General features: G+C 40.6%; 1 protein-coding gene and 1 long non-coding RNA gene across 2 annotated transcripts; both read left to right on the plus strand.

The window, feature by feature from the left end:
- Nucleotides 1-577: 577 nt before the first annotated feature.
- LOC128020244 (nuclear factor 7, ovary-like) lies at nt 578-18,287 on the plus strand. Its single transcript, XM_052607028.1, has 6 exons — nt 578-2,042; nt 4,286-4,381; nt 9,918-10,148; nt 10,230-10,252; nt 10,333-10,454; nt 16,948-18,287. The coding sequence occupies exons 1-6, from the start codon at nt 1,863-1,865 to the stop codon at nt 17,433-17,435; spliced, it is 1,140 nt and encodes a 379-aa protein (XP_052462988.1). The 5' UTR covers nt 578-1,862; the 3' UTR covers nt 17,436-18,287.
- A 381-nt stretch (nt 18,288-18,668) lies between these two features.
- Nucleotides 18,669-19,633, plus strand: LOC128020251 (uncharacterized). Its single transcript, XR_008185314.1, has 3 exons — nt 18,669-18,858; nt 18,947-19,001; nt 19,241-19,633. It is a non-coding gene; the product is annotated as an uncharacterized LOC128020251 (long non-coding RNA).
- Nucleotides 19,634-22,904: the final 3,271 nt, after the last annotated feature.

A 22,904-nucleotide genomic window follows, 5' to 3' on the forward strand; every position in this document is an offset into this window, starting at 1 on the left:
GAAACTTCATCCTCTTACAACACTTACCAGGAAGAGACGGACTTGTTATTTCTTCTTTCTGTCAATGATGTTCTTCTCTTTGACAAAAGCAAAGAAGAATCAGTCATCAGAGGACGAAACGCGGTCACGCCTTCTGTGCTTCAAATCTATTGCGCGTCTACTCGGCGGTGCGTGGTACATTAACGTGTGAGCGCTACAGTCATCAAATAAATCCTGCTTCGGTTATCATATTTATTCATATTTATATTCACGGCCTTCTAATTATGATGTTAACAGTTTGTTTTACTATAGTTATGTTTCATTAGCGGTTGGCAAATCAAACTAGAGCCACTCAAAAAAAAAAAAAATAAAAAAAAATAAAGAATTCATCATCTGCTTATGTATTCAAGTTTCACCGTTTATTTTACAATAATTGTTTTTCAATTTATCTTTTTGGGTTCAAAACTGTATACTTCCCTTTTTTCATGTGGAATGCTGCTAAATTAATGCATAATTTGGACATGTTTTGTATAACAGTTTCATTTTCTACTTACATTTAACAGTATTCTACATGAATTGAATCCGTTTTTTTTTTTTTTTAATTAAGGAACTAATCCACGTTTTATTATTGTTATTAGTGCATGTCATCATTCAATATTTATATTTACGTCCTTCTATTTAAGTTTTCACCGTTTATTTTACAATTTTTATTATTATTATTTATTTTTCTTTTTTTCCCCTTTTTCCATCTGGAATGCTGCTAAATTAATGCATAATTTGGATCATGTTTTGTACAACAGTTTTCTTTTCTACTAACATTTAACAATATTCTACATCAATTGGATATATATATGGTTTAGAATGACGGAATTCATCCACGTTTTAAATGTTATAAGTGCATCATTCAATCTGTATCTGCTATTGGATCAGGAAATCAGAATGAATAAATAAATAAATAAATAAATAAATAAATAAATAAATAAATAAATAAATAAATCTAATTGTTTTCTGTAAAACTCCACCAGACTGTTGTTGTAAATGTCCCCACATACTACTGTGGTGATTTTCACATTTTACTGTATCATTCTTTAATAATTGCATGCCAAATTATGACAAATGATAGCTTCATCATTATACAATAAAAGTTGGAAAATGAATTCCGTCACTTAAAAAATAATAATAATAATAAGAAGAAAAAAATAATAGATCTAATTGATATAGAATATAAAATTGTTGTACAAAATAATCCAAATTATGCATTAATTTATCAGCATTCCACATTAAAAAAGGAAAAAGTATACAGCTTTGAACCCTAAAAGACAAATAAAAACACAATTATAGTAACATAAATGGTGAAAACTTAAATAGACGGCCGAGAATATGAATATGAATAAATATGACAGCCGAAGGTGGATTTGCTAAAGAAGACGGGAGCGCCTTTAACACACGCTCGCACGTTGATCTACCACCCACCGCCGAGTAGACGTGCAATGAACTTGAAGCGCAGATAGCGTGGCCGCAGTAGAGGACGACGAAGAGAAAGACTTTGAAGAAGTTCGTTTCTGAACAGACAGCAGATCTTTGTGATTCTCGAGGTTATTCGTGTTTGAAACCGTCGTTCAGAAAGTGAAAGTAAAGTTTAGGTTGCTGGAGCTCAAACAGTGAAAATGGCTTCATCAGCTGAATATGACTATAATTGTCCCGTGTGCTGTGATATATTCAAGACTCCTGTTATTTTATCATGTTGTCACAGTGTCTGTAAAGAGTGTCTTCAACAGTTCTGAAGAACCAAGAAAACTCAGGAGTGTCCTGTCTGCAGGAGAAGATCATCAAAATCTAGTCATCCATTAAATCTGGCATTACAAAACTTGTGTGAGTCGTTCATGGAGGAGAGAAATGAGAGTCGTTCATCAGGATCTGAGGAGATCTGCAGTTTACACAGTGAGAAACTCAAACTCTTCTGTCTGGAGGACAAACAGCCGGTGTGTGTAGTGTGCAGAGATTCAGAGAAACACGTCAGTCACACATTCAGACCCATCAGTGAAGTTGTTCCTTCATATAAGGTAGGACAAGTGTCTCTTGTTTCATTTATAAAGAACAATAATTAGTCAAACACAGATATCATCACAATCATGCACTCAGCATTTCTCTTTGCTGTTTTATTCAACTTCATATGACATAAACTTTTTTCTGTTAAAGTATATTTTGTGTTAACTCAGGTTCTGTTTGTTTTATGTTTACAGAATCAATTTAGTGTGAGATTTACACAAAACACAGCACTGTATGATCACTCTATTCTCTTCACTGTAATGTAATATATGTGTGTGTGTGTGTGCTGGTCATATAATTAGAATATAATCAAAAAGTTTATTTATTTCATTAATTCCGTTAAAAAAAGTGAAACTTGTATATTTTATTCATTCATTACACACAGAATGGTATGTTTCAAATGTTTATTTCTTTTCATTTTGATGTTTATAACTGACAACTACGGAAAATCCCAAATTCAGTATCTCAGAAAATTAGAATATTGTGAAAAGGTTCAATATTGAAGACACCTGGTGCCACACTCTAATCAGCTAATTAACTCAAAACACCTGCAAAGGCCTTTAAATGGTCTCTCAGTCTAGTTCTGTAGGCGACACAATCATGGGGAAAAGTGCTGACTTGACAGTTGTCCAAAAGACGACCATTGACCCCTTTCACAAGGAGGGCAAAACACAAAAGGCCATTGCAAAAGAGGCTGGCTGTTCACAGAGCTCTGTGTCCAAGCACATTAATAGAGGCGAAGGTAAGGAAAAGATGTGGTAGAAAAAAAAGTGTGCAAGCAATAGGGATAACCGCACCTTGGAGAGGAATGAAAACCCATTCAAAAATGTGGGGGAGATTCACAAAGAGTGGACTGCAGCTGGAGTCAGTGCTTCAAGAACCACTACGCACAGACAAATGCAAGACATGGGTTTCAGCTTCGCATTCCTTGTGTCAAGCCACTCTTGAACAACAGACAGCATCAGAAGTGTCTCGCTTCAAAAAAGGACTGGACTGCTGCTGAGTGGTCCAAAGTTATTTTCTCTGATGAAAGTAAATTTTGCTATTCCTTTGAATATTAGGGTCCCATAGTCTGGAGGAAGAGAGGAGAGGCACACAATCCACGTTGCTTGAGGTCCAGTGTAAAGTTTCCACAGTCAGTGATGGTTTGGGGTGCCATGCCATCTGCTGGGGTTGGTCCACTGTGCTTTCTGAGGTCCAAGGTCAACACAGCCGTATACCAGGAAGTTTTAGAGCACGTCATGCTTCCTGCTGCTGACCAACTTTATGGAGATGCAGATTTCATTTTCCAACAGGACCTGTTGGAAACCTACAGTGCCAAAGCTTCCAGTACCTGGTTTAAAGACCATGGTTTCCTTGTTCTTAATTGGCCAGCAAACTCGCATGACCTTAACCCCATAGAAAGTCTATGGGGTATTGGAAAGAGGAAGATGCGATAATACAGACCTAAGAATGCAGAAGAGCTGAAGGCCACTATCAGAGCAAACTGGGGTTTCATAATACCTGAGCAGTGCCATAGACTAATCGACTCCATGCCACGCCGCATTGCTGCAATAATTCAGCCAAAAGGAGCCCCAACTAAGTGTTGAGTGCTGTACATGCTCATACTTTTCATTTTCATACTTTTCAGTTGGCCAAGATTTCAAAAAAATCCTTTCTTTGTATTGGTCTTAGGTAAAATTAAAATTTTCTGAGATACTGAATGTAATAATAAAAACACCATAGTCGTCGGGAAGAAGGAGGCGGGAATCGGCGCACAATCAAATAACACTTTAATATTCAAAATAAACACAAAACAGCGCACCAGCCCCTCGCGGACGACTGGTGCGCATAAATAAAAACCAAAACATAAAATAATGTCCCAGGCCTGGTCCTCTCTCGTCCTTCACTATAGTCGCTCCAGTTTTATATCCTTCCATCTCCTACGTGGGACTCGATACCGGCGGTGGGGCGCAGGTGCAGCTCATCTTCAATCACTACACCTGGCCTCACTCCTCGTTCCCACGCCTCTCGGCCCCGCCCCACTCGCCACACTGAATTTTGGGAATTTTTCGTTAGTTGTCAGTTATAATCAAAATTAAAAGAAATAAACTTTTGAAATATAAATCAGTGTGTAATGAATGAATATACTATTCAAGTTTGACTTTCTTAATGGAAATAGTGAAATAAATCAACTTTTTGATGATATTCTAATTATATGACCAGCACCTGTATATATACATATAATTTTATATATTTTTATTTTGTTCAATTCTAGGAGGAGCTCAATACAGAACTGAAGTCCTTACAGGAGAAACTTCAACACAATGCAAAAATGAAAGGAGAGTTTGAGAAAACAGTTCAACACATCAAGGTGAGGAAACAGAATCAATCATTTTCAGTACAGCTGTAGCATCATTAAACACAATTATGAATAGTTAAGCTGGCTTGAGAAAGCCAACTTACTGAAATCCTATTTAAACTTCTTCTGAGACAAAAATTTTAAAATGTATCTCCTCCTAGAGCTTTCAAGCTAGAACCACCAAACTCTGGTGAGACCTTCAGACTGGTCTGACTCGGGTTGCTATATCTTTTAACTGATTTGGATTCTGGTTTTCGTAAACCACACTACCAAAATCACCTAAAATCCCATAGACTTTCTTTGAGGGGATGCAAACTTTATACAATAAGACTTATGATGTATTTCAGTGACGTGATACAGCCAAGTATGGTGTCCCATACTCAGAATTTGTGCTCTTCATTTAACCCATCCAAAGTGCACACAGACAGCAGAGAACACACACAAACCGTGAACACACACCCGGAGCAGTGGGCTGCCATAGCAGCCCTACTGAAAATACAGCTAAAACCAGCCTAAGCTGATCAATTGCTTTGGCTGGTCTCCCAAGCTGGTGAGTTTTTAAGAACTTTTGGCCACTGTCACGTTGGTTTTTAGCCATTTTTTAGCTGTTGTTTTCCTGAATCAACTGGTTTTAGCTGGATTAGCATGGAAATGTTATCAACATGCTAGTAACTTACTAATCAGGCTAGAAACAGGCTATTAACATGTTTTAAAGTGGTTTTGGATACTGTCACGATGGTCTTAGCTGGTTTTTACTTAATCAACTGGTTTTAGCTGGTTTTAGACTAACATCACACTTGGTAGACAAGCTAGGAACATGCTAGTCACCTGCTAATCGTTATCAACATGCTTGTCACTTGTTAGTCATGCTAGCCACATGCTATTCACTTGCTAGTCATGCTACCAACATGTTAGTCATGCTAGCAGCATGCTAGTCATGCTAACAACATGCTGGTCACTTTGCCAATCATGCTAAAACATGCTTGTCAAATTCTAGTCATGCTAACAACATGCAAATCATTTGCTAAACATGCTAACAACATTAATAACATGCTTGTCACTTGTTAATCATGCTAACAACATGCTAGTAACTTGCTAAACATACTAATGTAACCCCTCTCTCCCAGGTCCTCGCCGCCACACCTCACACTCGCTCTGAGTGGGCCTCCAGTGTGGGAGGCAGACACGCTAACAAGAAGGCTAAATTACCACAACCACTAGCATCTGTCGCTAGTGCGTATCTTAAGATGAGTGAGGATTACCTGCACAGCACTTACTCGCTGGCCTCCGTTACACTAACAACTTGCTAATAACATGCTAGTCACTTGTTAATCATGCTAACAACATGCTAGTCACTTGTTAATCATGCTAACAACATGCTAAAGACATGCTAGTCACTTGCTAATCATGCAAATTACATGCTAGTCACTTGCTAATCATGCTAACAACATGCTACAGACATGTTAGTCACTTGCTAATGATGCGAATCACATTCTAGTCACTTGCTAGTCATGCTGGGAACATGCTAGTGACATACTAGCTTCAAACTTTCTGGCTAGGCTTTTTCAAGGCAACTTAAAGTTATACCATCAACTTTACCATCTAGTTATTATTATTAACTTACCGATCTGCTATTTAAACATTATTATTATTATTATTATTATTATGTTGGCTTGGCACATACCATTATGCTTGTGACGTAGTGATTCTGGCTATGACAGTTAACTCAAATCACACTTCACAGAACAGTACAAAACAAAACTTTTTTTTCTCTTATTCTTTTTAATGTAACTCAAAATGGGGCTTATTTCTTTTTACAATATCCCTTGCTTCAAAGCATGTTAAGTTACACAACAAATAACCAAAAATAAAGCATCTCATGAATGGATTCACCATATAGGACAGCATGCAAGGGATCATTTGTCTTTCAAATGAGTGAGAATAATCCCCGGGTCAATGGGTCAAGACAACATCAATAAATTTTCAAACAGTAACATTACTTCGGTGCATCAAGTCCATAACTGAACCTAACTGTGTGTGTGTGTGTGTGTTTGTGTGTGTGTGTGTGTGTGTGTGTGTGTTAGATGTCCCATGGACCCATCTTTTCCGATAGCCATTGATGATTAATTAGCTTAGTGGAGATAAATGAACTTTAAGGCCTACCTGGAGTCCAATGCACAATCTGGATTTGCAGTCCGGCCAAAACACCACAAATTCACTCAAAGTTACAGCGTTCCAATCCCGCACATTTCAAACACAGCTTATAAATGAATGGCATACCAAACCTGTGAACACTCGTCCACTGTGCAGCCAGCGAAACTTCTGTAACACCGTAGACTTCAAGCTTGTAGTTTCATTGTCAGCAGCTTTACTTCACAGCACTTACTGTCTGCTAATTCAGCTTTCATATGGCCATACATATGGCCACACCACGAGGAAAGGAACAGCTTGAAGGAATTATAGAATCCAGGCACTCCTCCACAGCCATGATGCTTACTTAAGACAGTCATCTCTAGTTCTGTTACTTCATTATTTTGCACATTTTAAACATCTACTACCTTAGGGTGACCATGTGAGCCATTTTCCCAGGACGCATCCTTGCCAGGATTTCTATATTGCCTAAAACATTCAAAGTAGTTTAACCAATAACATGCAGGTATTGTACATAATCGACCAATCATGGCGTGTGAGAAGGTGAGATCTACAGAGAACGATCAAAGCAATGCAAATACACGTAACCTACATGTTAGGTGTGTTCGTTCGTTCAACCTGAAGCATTGATGCACACTGATCATTGTATGACACCAAAGTCTGCTCTGCTCTCTATAGCTTTTATGAATGTCATACAATGATCTGTTTTGGCACAGTGAACACAGCCAAAACCTGGATATTTTAGGCAAAATATAAATCCTGGCAACGAAGCGTCCTGGGAAAATGGCTCATATGGTCCCCCTATACTATCTCCAGGCAGTTCAAACTTCTGACCATCGGTTCAGCAGACAAAAACTCAGCGGACACAACTCTCAACACTAACGTGAACACACACACACACACCTGTTTTAAATTGATTTGATTTCTCAATTTCTTCCAGCTGACTGACTCCTCCCACTTGATGCATTTTTTATTTTTTTTTTATTTTATTTTTTTATCAAACCAAGACACCTAACCCCAGCTGCTCCCAACTAGCTGGATGGTGCCTTGAATGGCTGACACTGCAGTTGGTGTGTGAATGGGTGAATGTAAGGAAATTTGTAAAGCGCTTTGGATGGCCATGCGGTCTGCTGAAAGCACTATTTAAATGCAGTCCATTTACCCTTTAAAAATACAAGTAAATAATAAAATTTCCTTCACACTGACAAGCTAAACCATCATGGCTCATTAATAATTGATGTCTGGCCAGATACAGTGAAAAAGACGAGAGAGAAATCACTGATACGATCAGCGAATGCAATCTCATAATAAATGCATTTTTATAGTTTTCAGAACTTTTTAAATATTAAAAAATATTAAAGCGAATGCACACAATCCACCCATTAGAACACAACAATAGCTAAATGTTTGTGAACTGTTAAAGTGAGAAAAGGAACGATTTGCATCTGCAATCTGACAGTGTGAGACTTCTGAACACTTAAAGGGAAAAAAGTCTACATACAGAAACCTACTGCCTTTTACATTAAAACAATGCGGCAAATCAACACAAAACAATTAGAAGAACATATTATACAGATGAAAATGATTGTTTATGAGTGCTTTTGAGATTTTCTTTGTCTAAGGGCTGAACATCACATCGGTTGCTCTGCACTCCAGAACATCTGGCTTTTCAGCGCGAGAACCAACATATGTTATTATTACCGGGTCAGATCTAAATAAAACATAAAACAATTAGAGCAATGTATTATTTATATTAAAATGAGTGCTTGTGAGATATAACATCGATCTCTAGAGCTCCAGAGGATGGGGATTCTGGCTTTTCGTTGGTGGAATGGACAAATCACGTCCAATATTATTTAAAAATGCATAATATCTTGGCGAATATAAATGAAAACAGCCATGTGAAAATGAACTGTTGAGAAATAAAGTGGATCATGATACTGTATTTGTATATTAAAGTGACTGCATTTACTAGCTGCTTTCTGTCTTCCATTTTAATCTATAGTAAAACAGAAAATCATTCGTCCTGGCTGCTTTTTTTGTATGTGTGTATGTATTCATGTTTTTTTATTTTTTATTAATCTATATTTATTTGAATCAGTGACATATTATTTTACATTTGATTCATCCATTTCTGCATCTAAACACCTAAAACCCCAAAACATGCTCTTTTATACTATTGTTAGCAATTTCTTTATCGTCCAAATTAACTGGTGTTCACACGTATATTTTCGTAATAAACTTGTTTGTTAGATTACTGTATAGACAGTTATAGTGGTCTATAATAAATATTAAAATGTTTTTTCAAGTTGCTTAAAATGCTTGAAGTAGGCTACTTTTTGAAATGTAAATGTAAAAAAAACATTGGAAAGCAGCCATATTTACGAAAAAGTGCTTAAAGGTGCCATATGCAGAAATTGAGGTAAAAATATCCATAACATGACCTACACGCATCAAAAGAATGAGAAGAAATAAGGGCGATGATGTCATTAAAAAAATGTCAAGTTATAGTGCTGCAGAGATATCAACCTCAATTAGCATTAACATTACTAGCCCCGGCCCGACAGGTGTTGTAATACCAGTTTCGGCCATGGGAGGCGGTATGCGGGCAACATAACCACCAGCCAACCTGCAACACACGAATAACTCGCAGGGCGTTCCTGAACCTGATGTCAATCGTGTGGAAAGTACAGCCCACTACTTTCAGTTCAGAGAAGAGAGCGGAAGGATAGCTGAAGCCCTTGGCAAGAGACCAACACCCGCTACAGGGAAACAACCGCGCTCGGAATCACAAATCAAATCCAATAAGAATACCAGAGTAAACATCGGCACTGCTTTTAATCGCTGGAGACAACTGATGGACCTGAAAGAAATGAGGTTCGACTCCGAACTTGCAAGTTAGGTGCTGTTAGTATTTCGCTAGAAGTTTGTTTTATATGTTTGTGTATTTGTTTTCGGGAAGTTATAACATAGAAATGTATCGAAGGCTGTGCGATAAATGTGCTAATGTTAGCGATGGCTAACCGTAGCTGCGTTTGATAATTAGCTAGCTATAACTTAACGTTACCCATTTTATTATATAGGGCTGTGCATGTCTTTACTCATGTACATCTCATCAGTAAAGACGCTCCTGTAATTAGGAGTATATCTCCAGCACGTGTGTTCAGATCAGGATTGCCAGGTTTTCACAACAAATCCTGCCCAGTTGCAAAATTTTTAATCTAGTAATATTTAATATAATGATTCCAGTTGATTATTTATGTAAATGATGAGCAAGCAATCTGCTTATATGTTATATGTCTGTGTCCGAGTTTCTCTGGGATCTGAATGATGTGATATGTCTATGCGTTGATGTGTGTTGATGGAGTTGATTGAAGTAAATGTGTTTTGATATTAGTCTCAAGCTGAGGACACAGAGCGTCAGATTAAACAGCAGTTTGAGAAGCTTCATCAGTTTCTCAGAGATGAAGAAGAAGCTACAATTACTGCACTGAGAGAGGAAGAGGAGCTGAAGAAGCAGATGATGAAGGGGAAGCTGAAGGAGATGAACAGACACATCTCAGCTCTTTCACACACAATCAAAGACACAGAGGAGATGATGAAAGCCAGTGACGTCTGCTTTCTGAAGGTCTGATTTCAGATCATCGATTGATTGATTGATTGATGATTAACTGAGTTCTTGATGATCAATGGTGTGTTTGTTCTGCAGGAGTTTCCAGTCACGATGGAAAGGTGAGTGATCTGCTGGTGTCTCTGCTCTCTCTGCTTCTGATCCAAAGACACTGCAGTTCTGATCTTGAATGTTCTTCCAGAGTCCAGATCTCATCACAGCCGGATCCACAGACTCCTTCTGGAGCTTTGATTCATGTGCCACGTTACTTGGGCAACCTGCCCTTCAGAGTCTGGAAGAAAATGCAGGACATCATCCAAAACAGTGAGTCTGGAGAAGATCTGTGCTGCTACACACACACTGGAAAATACGCATGAGGGAATATTTACAGATTTCAGCATTATGTGTGAATAACCAGATGAGCTGTTACACCAAAATAAGACCAAAACAAGAGAATAACCACTTTGGTCCACATGAGATTTACAGATCTCAGTTTAGTTTGATTGGCAAATCTAAAATATTTACTGTATCAATGACAGTGATCAGAGGAGAATGTCTGAAGTGTTTGATCAATAAAACGAGTGTCATAATCAGTGTTAATTTCTTCAACGAAGACAAGATGTTGACAAGCTAAATCTAATATGTGATCAGGCGTGGCTCGTAAGCAGTAAATATTTAAATCCCGCACATGTATTCATGATATAAATGAGAAGACTGTGCCTGAGTCCTCTCGAGTTAAACAGCAGCTCGGCTCACCCTAGGAACTGGTTCCAGGAGTTCTGGTGGCCGCAGGGGAAGGTACAGAGGAACCGTCCAATCTCCTGAACCTTCCTCTCCGTCTGCCCATTAGATTGTGGATGGTATCCGGAGGACAGACCGATGGCCACACCTAGGAGCGAATGGAATTCTTTCCATACCCGGGAGATGAACTGAGGACCTCTGTCTGAGACGATGTCTTCTGGGATGGCGAAGTACCTGAAGACATGGTTAAATAGTAACTCGGCCGTTTCCATTGCCGTGGGCAGACCTTTCAGGGGGAGAAGACGACATGACTTAGAAAATCTGTCCACTATGACAAGAATGCAGGTATTAATATCAGAAGGAGGAAGATCAGTAATAAAATCCACCCCTAGGTGTGACCACAGGTGATTAGGGACGGGCAGAGGATGGAGCTTGCCTGATGGTAGATGGCATGGTCTTTTATAGATGGCGCAGTCTGTACATCTGTTCACGTACCTTCTGACATCAGAGGCCATGTTGGGCCACCAAAAGCGTTCCCTTAGCAATGAGAGGGTTTCATTGACCACCCGGGTGACCAGTGCCAAGAGAAGTGTGAGCGGAGTGAATAAGTGGAGTACGCTGTGTCCTGGGGATGTACTGGTGTCCCGGTGGGCAACCTGGCGGGGGGTTGGTAGCAGGATTGGATGGTGGAAGGGTTTCAGCAGACCAGGTAATGGGGCTGATGATGACTCTTTCTGGGAGTATGGTCTCTGGTTCCTCTAGGTTTTCTTCGGGGGCGTCACACCGGGACAGGGTGTCAGCCTTCACATTCTTAGCCCCTGGGCAATATGAGATGGTAAAGTGGAAGCAGGTGAAGAATAGCGACCAGCGGCCCTGTCTCGGATTTAACCTTTTGGCGACCCGAAGATAGTCAAGGTTCTTGTGGTCAGTGAGAACCAGAAAGGGGTGTTTGGCTCCCTCCAGCCAATGACTCCATGCTTCCAGGGCCAGGTTGATGGCCAGCAGCTCACGGTTGCCGATGTCATTATTTACTTCCGCCGGGTTGAGCTTTTGGGAGAAGAAGGCGCATGGGTGGAGGTGACTGGGATTCCCCTGCTGCTGAGATAAGACCGCTCCCACTCCGGTAGTAGAGGCGTCGACTTCAATGACGAAGGGTCGATTGGGGTCAGGATGGACCAGGAGTGGAGCGGTTTTAAATGCCGTCTTGAGGTAGTTGAAGGCCTCTGTGGCGGCTGGAGTCCAAGAGAGTGATTTTGGTTTATTCCGGAGGAGGCTAGTGAGAGGGTTGGTGATGGCACTGTAATTTTGGATGAAACGTCTGTAGAAATTGGCAAAGCCAAGGAATCGTTGGAGTTCTTTGATGGTGGTAGGAATGGGCCAATTACTCAAAGCATTTACCTTCCCGTTGTCCATCCGGATGTCACTGCTGCTGATGTTATTACCAAGGAACTGCACTGAGGGCTGATGGAAGGAGCAATTTTGGGCCTTGAGGTAGAGCTGAAAGGCCCTCAGGCCGACGATGTTCACGACGATGTTCCACTAGGCTCCGGGAGTAAATGAGGATATCATCAATGTAGACGAGGACATACTTATGGAGGAACTCCCGGATCACCTCATGGATGAAATCTTGGAAGACGGAGGGGGCGTTAACAAGTCCATACGGCATCACGCAGTATTCATAGTGGCCAGTAGGGGTGATGAAGGCAGTTTTCCAATCGTCCCCCTCATGTATCCGGATGAGGTTGTAGGCACTGCGGAGGTCCAACGTGGTGAAGAAGTGGCACCACAGAGATGTTCCAGGGCAGCTGGGACAAGGGGAAGTGGATATCGGAACTTGACAGTTATGTTATTAAGAACCCGATAATTGATACAGGCTTGTAAGCCTACGTCCTTCTTTTCTACGAAGAAGAAACTCGAAGCAGCAGGGGAAGTAGATAGACACATGTAACCCTGTGCCTCCTTGATGTACTCCTCCATGGCCTTCTCCTCCGGAAGGGAAAGGGGGTAGATCCTTCCTTTAGGCACTAGTTCACCCGGAAACAGATCGATGGCACAGTCCCACGGCCAGTGTGGAGGCAGCTTGGAAGCCCGTATGGGGCAGAATACGTCACTGAAGGGGGCGGATGGAAATGGATTGGTTTTTCACTAGTCTCTCAATAGAGGTAGTACAAACTGCAAGAGGTGCAGGGGTAGGTTTGGCTTGGACAGGACAACCGGTGATGCAGCTCTGGAAACAGGAATCACCCCACTTCACGACTTCGCCCGTCTTCCACGAGATGACAGGGTTATGCTGCTCCAACCATGGGTGCCCTAGGATGAAGTCAGCGGTGGATTCCTCCAGAACCAGCAGGTGGATCTCCTCTTGGTGGAGTAGTCCGGTTCGGAGGGTAATGGGACCCACACTATGACGCACACATCTTCTACTCAATGGCCTTCTGGTTATTTTGTGGACCTGGTAGGCTAACAGCATTGCCGTGGTAGCGAGTTTGAGCTGACAGCAGAGGGCGCCTGAGATGAAGTTGCTGGAGGACCCAGAATCGAGGAGGGCGGAGACTGGAAGAGAGATGTCAGCGGCAGTAAGTGTCACGATAGTGGTGAGTGGCACGGTAGAGGAATAAATTCTGGGCCAGCCGTCTGACTTTCAGATGCAGTGAGTCGATGGGAGTCGACTAGCATAGGTTCGTTGGCTGGTTCTGGGGAGCTGACGGCATCTGGTTGGCAGAGTGGCGAGTTCTAATATGCCTGGTCCTGGAGCTCTTCTAGGCATGACTGCATACGAGTGGCGAAGCGGATCGAGAGTTCGATGGTATCCTCATATGCAGCGAGATGCAACCGCACTCAAGGTTCCAATCCCTGATGGTATGTAGTCAGCAAGGCCTGTCCATTCCATCCACTGGTGGCGGCTAGAGTCCTGAACTGAAGATCATATTCATTGACAGACATTTTTCCCTGTTTAAGGTTATACAGCTTTTCACCAATGGACGAGTCCCAAGTTGGTCTGCCAAAGATTTCTCGGAAATGGTCGATGAAGCTGGAATAAGACTGGATAACTGGGTAATTCTGATTCCAACTTGAATCGGCCTAATGAAGTGCTTTACCTTGCAGTTGGGATATTATGAATGCTACCTTGGATCTCTCGTTGGGTATAAGTGCGGTTGCATCTCCAGGACCAGCGAGCATTAAAGTAGAAAACCACTGCAATCCTCGGCCGAACCAGATTAGGGCAGGTAAGGAAGTGCTGGCATTGTTGGAGGAAGTGCTCGCTGGTGTCAGGGATGTGGGTAGAGTGGTGAGTGTCCAACGTAATGCGTCGATCAGGTCTTGGAAGGGGTCCGTGAAGCTCATGCTTGTGCCGATCGGTGTTGGTCCGGTCTTCTGTTACAGAATAGCACGGGAGGCTGAGGATAACAGAAAGACAGTTTTATTCAGGCACAAGCAGAGGAGCGGGTAGTGCTGGGTAAAGTGATGTGGAGGAAGGCTGTGATGAATGGATCCGTAGTAGAGGGGTAGAGACGTCAAAGGAGGGAGGTGAACCACACACACACAGAGATGACTGGGAACTTCTGGAGATCGCTGGAGAGAGGTAATTAGAGATAGAGTTAGTCCTTAGAGATAGCATAAAGGTAAGACCTTGTTGCGAACGAGACCGGATGCTGACTGATTGCGTGTGTGGTATTTGTAGTGCAGAGGTGATTTGATGTCGATGAGGGTCAGGTGGAAGTGCTCAGTACTCAGGTGAGGGCGTGCGCTGTAATTGAATGGAGGTGGAACCTGGCGTGTCTGTAACAGGAACAGGAGAAGATGGCATTCTTTCCATCTCCACAAGGACTTGTACAACGGCAGATCAACAATGTTTGTCGAGAACAACTAGTGATGTATAATGCTACGTAGCATAATAAATACACTTATTATTTGCTTTTTTATTTTATATAAGAAGGTGTAATATTAAAATATATTAAAGTGCACATAAACACACACAAAACTCAAGTACATATGAAAGGAGAGGTTCTAGCAGACAAATCACAGCGCTTGTAGTCCGCATTGAATTTACGAGCTGTTAGACTTTTGGAAAAGTGCACGGCAGGCTCTGGCATAGGTTTCATACAGAAGCATAAATCAGCCTTTAAAGTGACAGTATTCCTAATGAAGTACCTATCCGTGTCATTGATATTAACCAACAAAATATGTTAAATAACTGTACAAATGTTAAGTAAAGCTACTGTATCTGGAAAATTTGTTTAATTTGAATCTCTTTCATATTTGTCTTATTACCCTATTAAAGGGTTAGTTCACCAGTAATCAAAATTATGTAATTAATAACTAACCCTTATGTAGTTCCAAACCAGTGAGACCTCCGTTCATCTTCGGAACAGAGTTTATGATATTTTAGATTTAGTCCGAGAGCTCTCAGTCCCTCCATTGAAGCTGTGTGAACGGTATACTGTCCATGTCCATAAAGGTAAGAAAAACATCATCAAAGTAGTCAATGTTACATCAGAGGGTCAGTTAGAATTTTTTAAAGCATCGTCCAAAAATAGCAAAAACTACGACTTTATTCAGCATTGTCTTCTCTTCCGTGTCTGTTGTGAGAGAGTTCAAAACAAAGCAGTTTGTGATATCAAGTTCGCGAACTAATCATTCGATGTAACCGGATCTTCTTGAACCAGTTCACCAAATCAAACTGAATCGTTTTAAAACGGTTTGTGTCTCCAATACGCATTAATCCACAAATTACTTAAGCTGTTAACTTTTTTAAAGAGGCTGACACTCCCTCTGAGTTAAAACAAACAAATATCCCAGAGTAATTCATTTATTCAAACAGTACACTGACTGAACTGCTGTGAAGAGAGATAACGAACAAAAGACTGACTCATTCTCAAGTCAAGAACCATTTCTGTCAGACGCGTCCGATTCGAGAACCGAGGAGCTGATGATACTGGGCATGTGTGATTCAGCGTGAAGCAGACTGACACAGAGTGTCTGAACCAAACTGATTCTTTTGGTGATTGATTCTGAACTGAGTCTGTGCTAATCTTATGAGCCCAGGTAAACCGAAGGCTTGAATCAAGGGCAATCATCGCCAATGACGCTATTACGTCGAGCGCAAAAGAACCGGAGAACCATTTTCTTCAACCGGTTTATTGAATCGAACTGTCCGAAAGAAATGGAAGCTTTAGCCTAAGTTCTGCCAGGAAGACTCAATCACTTCGTCACTAATTACCTTCATCATTATCCAATCACGTCTTTATACTCCTGTATAAAAGATCGTACTTACACATGTTTGAGTTCGCAGATGCCGACGCGACAACAACCTCCACCCTCCCCACCAACACCAGGATGGTCCTGTCCTTACCTTCCAGGGGGGTCTGCTGCGCCCCTGCCTTCGTCTTCAGGCAGGAAATGCAGATTCGCTACCCTCAGATTACGAACCATGGACGGGGCCTTCCGCCAAAGAAATTTATAATCGTGCTCGCTGAGCTGTCAATAAATGTATGCTTCGTACATTCTTCTATCTCCCGAGTCTTTCTGGTAGAACTACTGGTGATACTGGAGGGAGTGTCAGCCACATTAAAAAAGTGAACAGCTTAAGTAATTTGTGGATTAATGCTTATTGGAGACGCAAACCGTTTAAAATGATTCAGTTCATTTGGTGAACTGGTTCAAAAAGATCCGGTTACATCGAATGATTCGTTCGCAAACCGGATATCACAAACTGCTGTGTTTTGAACTCTCTCACAACAGACACGGAAGAGAAGACAATGCTAACTAAAGTCATATTTTTGCTATTTTTAGACCAAAATGTATTTTCGATGCTTCAAAATATTCTAACGGACCCTCTGATGTCACATGGACTACTTTGATGATATTTTTCTTATCTTTCTGGACATGGACAGTAGCCCATACACACAGTTTCAATGGAGGGACTGAGAGCTCTCGGACTAAATCTAAAATATCTTAAACTGTGTTCCGAAGAGAATCATATTATGGTCATAATTCATAATAATCTGTGTGTAATTCACTCTTGATCATTATATGAACATCAGAATAACAGCAGCTGTTGATTGTGTCTCATCAGCTCCTTTGATTCTGGATCCAAACACTGGACATCCACGTCTCGTCCTGTCTGATGATCTGACCAGTGTGAGACTAAGCATGAACAATCAACCTCTTCCTGATAATCTAGAGAGATTTAACTATTATCCCTGTGTTCTGGGTTCAGAGGGTTTTAACTCAGGAACACACTGCTGGGATGTGGAGGTTAAAGAAAGTCCAGTCTGGATACTTGGAGTAACTACAGAATCAAACCAGAGGAAGGGAGGTGTTTTCTTTAACACTGATGTCTGGAGTGTGACGAACAGATGTTCTGACAGGCTTGGTTTTCGTGTTAAACAGAAGCTTGAGCGTGTGAGAGTTGATCTGGACTATGACAGAGGAACAGTGTCATTCTCTGATCCTGTAACTAACACACATCTACACACATTCACAACCACCTTCACTCACACACTCTTTCCTTTCTTCTGGTGTGGTTTCTCTCTGAGGATATTATCATTCAATGGTCAATAAATGTTACTCCTGTAGTAATATTTAATCAATATCACAATTTCAATATTTGTTCAGCATGAGACTCAAAGAATAATTGTTTATTTCAGTTAAATGATAATTTTTTCATTGATGTAATATACATACTTACTATAGAATACTTTTTAAAAACTGTTTATATCGGTTTATAATCTCTGGGATTCTGAACAAAGTTTGAAAATAATAACAATTGCTAAATATTTTTTTTGTAATATTAATAATGTGATTATATGATTTTAATAATTAAAGGTTAGATGTTTGGTCATGATTGTCACAGTGCGAAAGAGGCGAAGACGCAAATGCAGGCAGAATGGTCCTTTTAATACAAAAATGAAACAAAACTAACAAAAACCACCCCGAGGGGGACAAACAGGCAGGCTAGAAACTGTTCTACAAACAGACATAACATCATGATGGAAAACAACAGATCGGCACAGGATTACAGACACCAGGAGAATAAATAGGGAACCTAACAGGGAGACACAGGTGTGGCAACTAAAACAATAATGATGTAACTAGATGGGTGGGGTCAGAAAATAGACAGGATAGAGCACATGGCACCAAATAAAACACAACACTCACAAAAAGACAGTGCCATCTGGTGGCCCTCCCAAGCATAACAGCTGAAGACTGTGACACTGATAAGTAGGGTTTAATCATGGAAATGCATTCAGTGGGAACCCTGAGAAGTGATTATTTATGTTTCTCAATAAATGAATGTAATTGACTTGCTTGTTTAAATCAGCTGTGTTTCTGTCAGCAGTGGAAATTTCATTACAACATGACAGTCATACAAATATTGATTAAACAATCTGATTAAAAAGGATTTACTCATTATTCAGATGTTTCTCAGGAGGAGGATTTATTTATTTATTTATCTGAAAAAAGGTTTAATTAATGTCAAATAAAATAAATATTCTATGGAAATAACATCTAAATTACACTATGATTTATATACAGGCCTCTATTTTTAATTTAAGAGATTTAATAATAGAAATAAAAGGCATATAGGTAAAAATGAACAAGTTTGAAATGTGCTGTTAATTTGTTGAATGAATTAATAACTTAATGAATTATAATTAATTTAAATAATGACAGCAGCTTTCTGTCCCGATTCTCAGGGATTCATCTTACCTCAAAGTGTCTTTAACTTTAACAGAACGAATATGAATCAGCTTCAAGGACCTGAACTCTTCTGTTTATGTAGTAACACGTCACGTGATCGACCATCAGCAGCGGGGTCACATGACACTCATCAGCCATTAGGATTGCCGGAGAGCGGCTTCATCAAAGATCATGAGAAGCACCTTGAAACTCATAATGTTTCGCGTTATTGCTTGTTTTGTTTCTTTTTATCGAATCAAGATTTCTGGTCACTGAAGCCCGATGTGTTGAGAAGCAGCTGCAGGTGAGACCAAGCTGCTTTCAACTCATATCCTCGGTTTTAAAGCTCCAGTTCACAGCATTACAAACACATATCTGTTTATTTCTGTTAGGATTTGACCGGGGGGGAGAGGAGGTAAAAGTGACACAGAAGCTGCTTGGAGTCAGGTGAAAGGTGCTTTATTGGCACACACACATAGTAACATACCCCAACACACGATGGAAAAGTAACAAAACAATCAAAAAGAAAATAAAACTGTACAAAATATATACAAAGCATTTGCAAGCTAGTTCAGCTAAATCGATCGATCAATTGATCGATCTGAACCCCATAAGCCAGAAAACACTATTAACTCTGTATACCAACTGTCGATCAGTTCCGCAATCCAATTGCTTCTTTTCTGCAGTCTGTATTCCTTCGAGACTGTCATCGCAAAGCAGCACGAGGCAGGGACTGTAGACGTTATCAAGGACGAGGAAAACAGTGCGCACAGTCAGCGCGAACTAGTAACAACCCGCAGAGTGGAGCTACTGCTCAAGCAACACAGCACACGTCCAATGCATGTAGCAAATGCGGCACAACGCATCAACCTCGCAACTGCCCTGCATATGGCAAGGAGTGCCGTCGCTGTAAGAAATTAAACCATTTTGTAGATCAATGTCAAACCAGAATGTCGAGCTATCGGAACAGAGGTCGTGGTCGCGGAGCATCAACTGTACACAGAGTGGAGTCTGATTTTGAACATTTCTTTGTTGACTCAATGACACATGATATCAGTGACACCTGCTGGTATGAAGAGGTAATGTGGACAAGATTGAATTGAAGCTAGATACAGGACCAGATACAAGCTGTATGCCACTGTCATAGTTTAAACAGCTAAAAGGATACACCAGCAGCCCTGTTTACAAGTCTACTGCCAGACTGTCAGGATATGGAAAGCACAGCATAGAGCATATAGGAAAAGTTCATTTAAAATGTGTGACGCGCAAGGGTGCTCAAGCAAGCTATGACTTTTTCCTCACTACTGAATACGGACCAACCATCTCAGGTCGTCAAGCATGCTCTGGTCTACAACTCATTCAAAGAATGGACAACATTGAAAAATCACTAACTCAAGAAGATCTGATTGCTCAGTACCCTGATGTGTTAAGTGGTCTAGGAAAATTCAAAGAACCATATGGCATTAAATTGAAGCCCAACGTGACGCCAGTAATTCACCTGCCGCGCAGAGTGCCTCTGAGTCCTCATACTCGTCTTATAGAAAAGCTTGATGATATGGAAGCAGCTGGCGTTATCCGTAAAACATTGAAACCCATAGACTGGGTCAATAGTCTTGTTGTAGTGGAAAAGAAAGACGGCTCACTTCGTTCAACCAGCTCTGATGTGATCAGGCAGATGTCAGGGAAAACAGTGTTTACTATGCTTGATCAGACAAGTTCGTATTGGCAAGTTCCACTCACCGAAGCCAGTGCTAACCTGTGCACATTCAATACTCCCTTTGGGAGATATTCCTTTCAGTGGATGCCATTTGGAATATCAAGTGCAAGTGAAGTTTTGCATCGAAAAAACCAGATGGTTTTCGGGGACATCCCAGATGTGCATACTATAGCAGATGCTTTGATTGTAGCCTCATTAGATTAGAAACAACATGACATTACATGAGGTGATGCAGCGAGCTAAATACATGGGCTGTAAGTTTAACAAAGAAAATATCAAATTCAAGAGGTCTGAACTTGTGTACATGGGTCATGTGAGTCAAAAGTGACAGCCATAACTGGCATGCCAGACCCAATGTCAAGAGAGGATCTACGGATCTAAGGATCATGGGCATGATCAATTACTTGTCACAGTTCATACCTAATCTGTCCACAACGAGAACGCCATTACGGAGCCTACTCAAAAAAGACACAGCATGGACGTGGGAACCGCAGCATGCAGCAGCTCTCAAGACGTTGAAGACACTTATCAGCAGCCAGCCAGTGTTTAAGTTTTTTGATATAACCAAAGACACTGTGTGATTTGTGTGAATGTCATTGTGTGAATGTCCAGAAAACTGGACTTTCTGAGTGTATAATGCAGTCAGATATTTTTGAAGGGAATATTTAAAAGATTAAAAAGAGGAATTAGGAAGAATCAATAATTGATTCATGATTTATTGCTATTGTGCAAATAATATGTAATCATTTAATCAGTAAGGAAAGTAACTTTAGTCTGGTTGTGGGTATTTTAATATACAGAATATTCTTTAATATAAAGAAATAGAAATTTGATTTTTTTTTTTTTTATTAACTTTGACTTGATTAAATTTGATATGTTGTGCTTTTGTATTTTATTCAATGACTGAGAACATCATAATTTACACAAATACTGAAAATAATGACACACAATAACTAAGGCTGCTGATTTATTAAAAAGATGACTCATTGAGACACATTTTATTTTGTTTTATTTTTGTATGAAATACAATCACTGGATTCAAGGACTGAACACACGTTCATCTTCTCTGACATCAAATCATCAGTTTTGGGCAGTTTTTCAGCTTCACAATCCTCCAGAACTGCAGTTGAACAAATAAACATCTCATCTATATTGTCTATAAATTTGCAACAAACAAATGTACAGAGGTCCTATTTTTTGACCTACAGAACTTTCTCAAAACAACATAAGAGGACAGTTAAAGTAAATAAATAAAGAGTTATTCCAAATGGTACCATAAAATAACCGGGTGACTGAAGGATTTTGAAAATAAAATGTAAGCCTTTAAACTATTTATTTAAGAAAAGGGAAGATCGAAAAGTATCAATTATTATCAGGGGTCATAACCAAACATCAGTCCAAAACAAACAAACAGGAAACAAGAAACTACAACACAAGGAGCGCGAGGAAACTGGGTGACGGAAAGTAAGGACTCCATGAAACAAACAGAAACAGACCGGTTTAAATAGGCAGGGTAATGACTATGAAGTGAAGACACCTGAGTGTAATTAACAGGAGTATAATTACTGTGATGAAGGGAAAAGGCCTTGTGGGAATTATAGTGCCTGCGGTGAGGTGCCTATGGGGAAGTGAGACCACTAGTGGAGACCCAGGGAAACACAGACCAGACACCCAAATTTAAGACCTTTTGTAATTAAGTCTTTCTGTATAATTTAAGAGCCTTACATTTAAACGATTTAACTAACGACTGTTTAAGGACCTGCGGAAACTCTAAGAACTTTAGTGCAAACATTTCTGTCATGCATTTGTTGACAATGCATTTTACCTTTGAAATAATCTGAGGCAAGTGCAACTCTGGCGTCTCCATTGTTTGTGTTTAGGGATGTGATTTAAAATGATCCAGCGGGCCGTACTAAAAGACACTGCATTCCGTATACTACCATCTACCAGGTGAAGGAAATCCTGAACTCCCGGCGACTGGGTCCCGGCTGGAATACCTGGTGGAATGGGATGGGTACGGACCAGTGGAACGTTCCTGGGTGGCCCGGGATGACTCTCTAGACCCCATGCTTCTTGAGGAGTTACACTGACAACATCCTGATCGTCCCACACCCAGAGGTTGCCCTCGTCATCGTGTCAAGGCATCAGGAGCCGCCCCTGGAGGAGGGGTAAAGTCAGGAACTCTCTGTCACAGCCACCCAAATCATCATCTACACCTGACTCACATCAAGCACAATCGCAATCACCGGAGTACTGATCATTTGCACCTGCACCCAGTAATCACTCACCAGGATAAAGACACCTCCAACTCAATACTCCGGTGTCCGGTCTACAATTGACTTCCGTGAACTGGTGCCCAACTTCTCTACTAACCTGTGTTTTTTTATATCCCCATGATGATCTCCTGTGTCTCCTTTAGAAGTTATCCTCTCTACAACTCAACACCTTGTCACTTTACCACTTTTAAATAAACTGTTCACTTGCACTAAACAATCCGCTTCCATCGTGATTTGTGACACCCAGATTTAAAAATGAACGCAAAGGTAACTTAGCGCATTACTTTCAATAAAAAGTAACTAAGTAACGTCATTAGTTACACTGGTTGCAGGTATGTTTATTATTCAAAAAATAAA

This window comes from Carassius gibelio, chromosome A9 (assembly GCF_023724105.1).
Source record: "Carassius gibelio isolate Cgi1373 ecotype wild population from Czech Republic chromosome A9, carGib1.2-hapl.c, whole genome shotgun sequence".
NCBI classification, from domain to species: Eukaryota; Metazoa; Chordata; class Actinopteri; order Cypriniformes; family Cyprinidae; genus Carassius; species Carassius gibelio.

What these genes read in the sequence shown, in the direction of transcription:
- LOC128020244 (XM_052607028.1), top strand. Translation starts at nt 1,863, where the DNA reads ATGGAGGAGAGAAATGAGAGTCGTTCATCAGGATCTGAGGAGATCTGC. An exon ending in TTTCCAGTCACGATGGAAAG is followed by an intron (nt 10,253 to 10,332) that starts GTGAGTGATCTG and finishes ATGTTCTTCCAG; the next exon opens with AGTCCAGATCTCATCACAGC. An exon ending in GCAGGACATCATCCAAAACA is followed by an intron (nt 10,455 to 16,947) that starts GTGAGTCTGGAG and finishes GTGTCTCATCAG; the next exon opens with CTCCTTTGATTCTGGATCCA.